The sequence below is a fragment of the Halyomorpha halys genome, unplaced genomic scaffold (assembly GCF_000696795.3).
Source record: "Halyomorpha halys isolate HHAL.00 unplaced genomic scaffold, Hhal_1.1 Scaffold278.1, whole genome shotgun sequence".
Taxonomy (NCBI): domain Eukaryota; kingdom Metazoa; phylum Arthropoda; class Insecta; order Hemiptera; family Pentatomidae; genus Halyomorpha; species Halyomorpha halys.
This window is the reverse complement of record NW_027109219.1, coordinates 297691-300003: the sequence shown is the minus strand read 5'-3', so window position 1 is coordinate 300003 and position 2313 is coordinate 297691. Positions and strand designations below refer to the sequence as shown.

At 30.3% G+C, this 2313-nt stretch overlaps 1 protein-coding gene across 1 annotated transcript in view; it reads left to right on the top strand.

The window, feature by feature from the left end:
- LOC106680691 (tRNA endonuclease ANKZF1) overlaps window positions 1–2313 on the top strand; it is a gene marked incomplete in the record, with an annotated part of 22298 nt that overhangs the window by 2896 nt on the left and 17089 nt on the right. Inside the window, 1 exon segment of the mRNA XM_067047398.1 lies at window positions 1769–1994. Within this exon segment, the coding sequence (XP_066903499.1) occupies window positions 1769–1994 (226 nt within the window).

Here is a 2313-nt window from a genome sequence, read left to right as displayed (position 1 = left end):
TGGGGTGACAGATATATTGTAATAATTAAAAAAAGATTTAAAATGAAATAAAAAGAATTTTAATAGTTTTAATTAATTTCAAGTATAAAAGATAGCTTGGGTTCAAATTAAAAACTTAGAATTTTATTTAAATTTTATAATATAATAGACTCTTTTCTCAGGGAGGTTTCCAGGCAATCAGAAATAGACGACACTTTACTACTAATAGCACTTTAACTTAATTAATAGCTATTTTACAAATACAAATTCCAGTTAGAAACAAAACTAACCAATCACACAATCTTACCTTGATGATCGATGATTCCTGCTATACAATAAATTCCAGTTAGTAACAAAACTAACCAATTACACATCTTCCTTTGATGATTGATGATTGATGATATCTTCTTGTCTATGATGGTATGTCCAACTCCTAACAATGGCTTCCAGTGCTTCCCGCTTCTAGCCGACCGACGTCCTCTCACCGGGCCAGCCAAATCAAGAGTGCCCGTTTCTATCTTCAATTTTCACTGATCAATCCAAAAATAATCGATTGTAGTACAATCGCTCTGCTTTATTTGCCATGATTTATGATGTAAATAGTTTATTTATAATTGTTATGTTCTTCTATTTCTTCTTGATGATTATTCCTTTTCTATAATTATTGTATAGAAACAACAAAAGTTCAAAAATTTCAATCTATCTCAACACAAAAAATTCAACGAACATTTCGGAAGGACGCGCACCGCCATCTTATTTGTTTTGAATAGCTTATTTATTTTAGACAATAAAAACTGGTTAGCTTGCTTTTTGATTTAAAATAATAAATAAACAATTCTGAAATGATATACATAAAATAAAAACATAACTAAAGTCATTGATATATAAATATAAACTATTGATTAAAAAAGAGGATATTACAATATATATATGTAAAATGTAAAGATGTTAATTATTCAATAAAAGATAAAGACAAAATTATATACTAAACTTCACTAAACATTATTCCTCAACACAATGGATTAAGTCAGATTCACACTAGCACAATCTGGTAGAGGTGAGACAAACTACATGCTGTGGCAGAAGTAGTGGGGAGAGCTCTATCTGCTCCTTTTTACCTTGGATTGTCCGGAACCATGCTTAGTACTGTCCTACATTCCACCAGCTACGATAATTCTGGGTTCTACTTTTTTTAAAGGATTTTTACACTCCTTAAAATTTTTTTTATTATCAAATTTATTGATATTTATTTTTTGAAGTATATAAATTTATTCAACTTTATATTCTTTTATTTTACACACATACAATAATATTTTTACATGTTTAAAATTGTTTTTTTACATCGTTTTGGATTATTTCGCATTGTCTAAATATTTTATAGAAAATGCTGTGATTTATAAATAACTTTCTTGAATCTTTATTAATTCAGTTAAAAAACATTTGAATATAAAACTGTAGCGATGGGCCATCGGCATTAACACTTTGACCACAACCACTTGGAGACCCAATATCATTCATGTACCAGCAGATGGCATACTTAAATGATGACAGTAGACATCATGGTTAAAAAACAGTTATTAACATGGTTAATAAACTTAATTTGACTAAATATTACATATTACTTGTCTAAATTAAAAGAAAAAAAAATCTTGTTTTTAAGTTGTTTTCCAGGGTAGCCCGTAGCCCCTGTGGTCAAAGTTTTAAGGGCGACTGCCCATCACTAGAGTCCATATTCAAAATAATTGGTTATAAATATATATAACCATATATTTATATATGTTCACTTTAGCATATTCAAGACCTAATGAAAGCCTGGGCTCCTGACATAGTTAAATGCGACATGATATTTTACCGAGCAGTTGGAAGAGGTAACACAGGAATCCTCTTCGGCGGTGCACATCCTCCCTTGCTCAGGAGCGATCCTAGAGTTAGGTCCATTCCATTCCCTACCAGGAGGGCGACATTCAATGAAGTCAAAAGAGTACATGATCTTCTGTCGACTGCTTTTATTTATGGTAATGTTTAAAAATTTATTTAATAGTTCTTATTTATTATGGTTTATCGCATTAGACTAACTCTTATTTATCATATAGAATCCTGTACAACCGTCATAAAAATAAAATGAATTTGGCCATCCATAAGATGATAGTGTTTGTTTCAATTGAAGATGCAAAAAACTGTTGCAACCACTACAATAGTTTTATCTGTATGACAGTTGTGTCATGACATTTTGGAGGGAGAAATGGTCATCAGTAAAAAAAAAAAATGGTAGATTGTTGAGTTAACAAAGATGGATTAAAAACTGAAGAATAGCTAACGTAGTTGATGTTTAAA